The sequence below is a fragment of the Salvelinus sp. IW2-2015 genome, linkage group LG18 (assembly GCF_002910315.2).
Source record: "Salvelinus sp. IW2-2015 linkage group LG18, ASM291031v2, whole genome shotgun sequence".
Lineage (NCBI taxonomy): Eukaryota > Metazoa > Chordata > Actinopteri > Salmoniformes > Salmonidae > Salvelinus > Salvelinus sp. IW2-2015.
Genome location: NC_036858.1, coordinates 19,039,109 through 19,040,853, shown reverse-complemented (window position 1 = coordinate 19,040,853; position 1,745 = coordinate 19,039,109). Strand labels below are relative to the sequence as shown.

Genomic DNA, 1,745 nt, shown 5'->3' with positions numbered 1-1,745 from the left:
GTTTGAACGGGTATGTATTAGGTGCAAGCAACATCGCTGGGTTTTCCAGCTCAACAATTTACCATTAGTCTACCACCAAAGACATCCAGCCAACTGACACAACTTGGGAAGCATGGATCAAATGGCCGCATCCCTGAACGCTTGACACCCTTGGCCCCGATGAATGAGAATTTCTGAGGCAAACGGTGTGCAACTCAATATTAGGAAGTGTTTCTAATGTTTTGCTACACTCAGTGTGCTTTTGCTTCATGAGGCTTGGAGGTGGGTCTTTTTAATTCTGTGCATATTCTCTGTGCATTAGAGGACCTTCTTTTGGCGTCAAGAGCCCCCTCCTGAGGCAAAAGCTCTGTTTCCCCTCTTTAAGGCCTATTGTACTATTGCTCGATGGTATCCTCTTCTCCCCATCCCCAGGTCAGCTATCGTCAGTTGATGCCTCAGGGAACTGGGACAGTGCCTAGCATCAACCGCCACCTGGGCCAACACACTGAGTAACCACCTACCTGTTTGTTAGCCATAAAGCCAGGAAGAGTGTGGTGTGTGCATTGTGTGTGTGTGTGTGTGGTGTGTTGTGTGATGTGTGTGTGAGGTGTGTGGTTGTGTGTGTGTAGTTGGATGTGTTGTGTTGTGTGTGTGTCGTAGTGTGTGTGTGTGTGTGTGTGTGTGTGGTGTCGTGTGTGTGTGTGTGTGTGATAGAATAAGTAACGACACAAATTGACGCCTGGACATTTTGTTAGCTCCACAAGTTCAAATGCTATTTCTGGGGGTTGTAGGGAAGGTTAGAATTCGCGAGTAGGTTTTAAGAGGATTTTCTGTTTAGCTTTCTAGGGGGTTTAGGGTTAAGGTTAGAATTAGGGTTAGGTTTAAGAGGATTTCTGTTTATGCTGGTATCAACCTTTGGGTTGCACTGGCCTATTGCAGCTTTCTACCCTGTTTCTATATTGTACATCAGACTGGTTAGGAGAAGGTGAGAGAACATGAAAGGCCGAGAGCTCCGAGGGGTCACCCATGACAGTTCAACAACAGGAGGAAGACAATTGTTGATAAAGTGGTGGGGGTAAACAAGTTTAATTTTAAAACAAATGTTATATAATAAATCATAATAAAACATACAAACTGGATCAATAAATTAATTGATAAGCAATTAAATAAGTAAGTACATAATTGGAAATTACACCAAGGGATGAAGGGATTAAGTGCGACAAAGATAAATGCTATGTTAATGTGCTTTATATATATAATACAATTAAATATAAAAAAATACAAAACCAGATTGAGCAAATAAATACATAATTTTTTCTTGAACTTCCTCCTCGTGTTGGTAGCCCCTCTAGGGTTAGGGTTAGGTTTTAGAGAGTTTCTGTTTACGCTGGAATCAAAACTTGGGTTGCACGGGCCTATTGCAACTTTCTGCCCTGTTTCTATATTGTACATCCGACCAGTCTGGAGAGGGTTAAGGTTAGGTTTAGGGTTAGGTTTAAGGGTTAGGGAAAATAGGATTTTGGATGGGACTGAATTGTGTGTCCCCACAAGGTTAGCTGTACAAGACTSTGTGTGTGTGGTTGTGGTTGTGTGTGTGGTTGTGCTGTGCGTGTGTGGGCACATTTGTGCGCTTGTGTGTGTGTCAGTCCTGTGTGGCTCAGTTGGTAGGGCATTGCGCTTGCAATGCCAGGGTTGGATGTTCGATTCCCACAGGAGATCAGTAAGGAAAAAGTATGAAAATGCATGAGAGTGGCTGCTAAATGACT

General features: G+C 43.2%; 1 protein-coding gene across 1 annotated transcript in view; it reads left to right on the top strand.

Moving 5' to 3' along the window:
* The first annotated feature begins 1,662 nt into the window (after window positions 1-1,662).
* pth3r (parathyroid hormone 3 receptor) overlaps window positions 1,663-1,745 on the top strand; it is a 23,052-nt gene continuing 22,969 nt past the window's right edge. Inside the window, exon 1 of the mRNA XM_070448689.1 lies at window positions 1,663-1,710. Within this exon, the coding sequence (XP_070304790.1) occupies window positions 1,663-1,710 (48 nt within the window). The remainder of the gene's footprint in view (window positions 1,711-1,745) is intronic.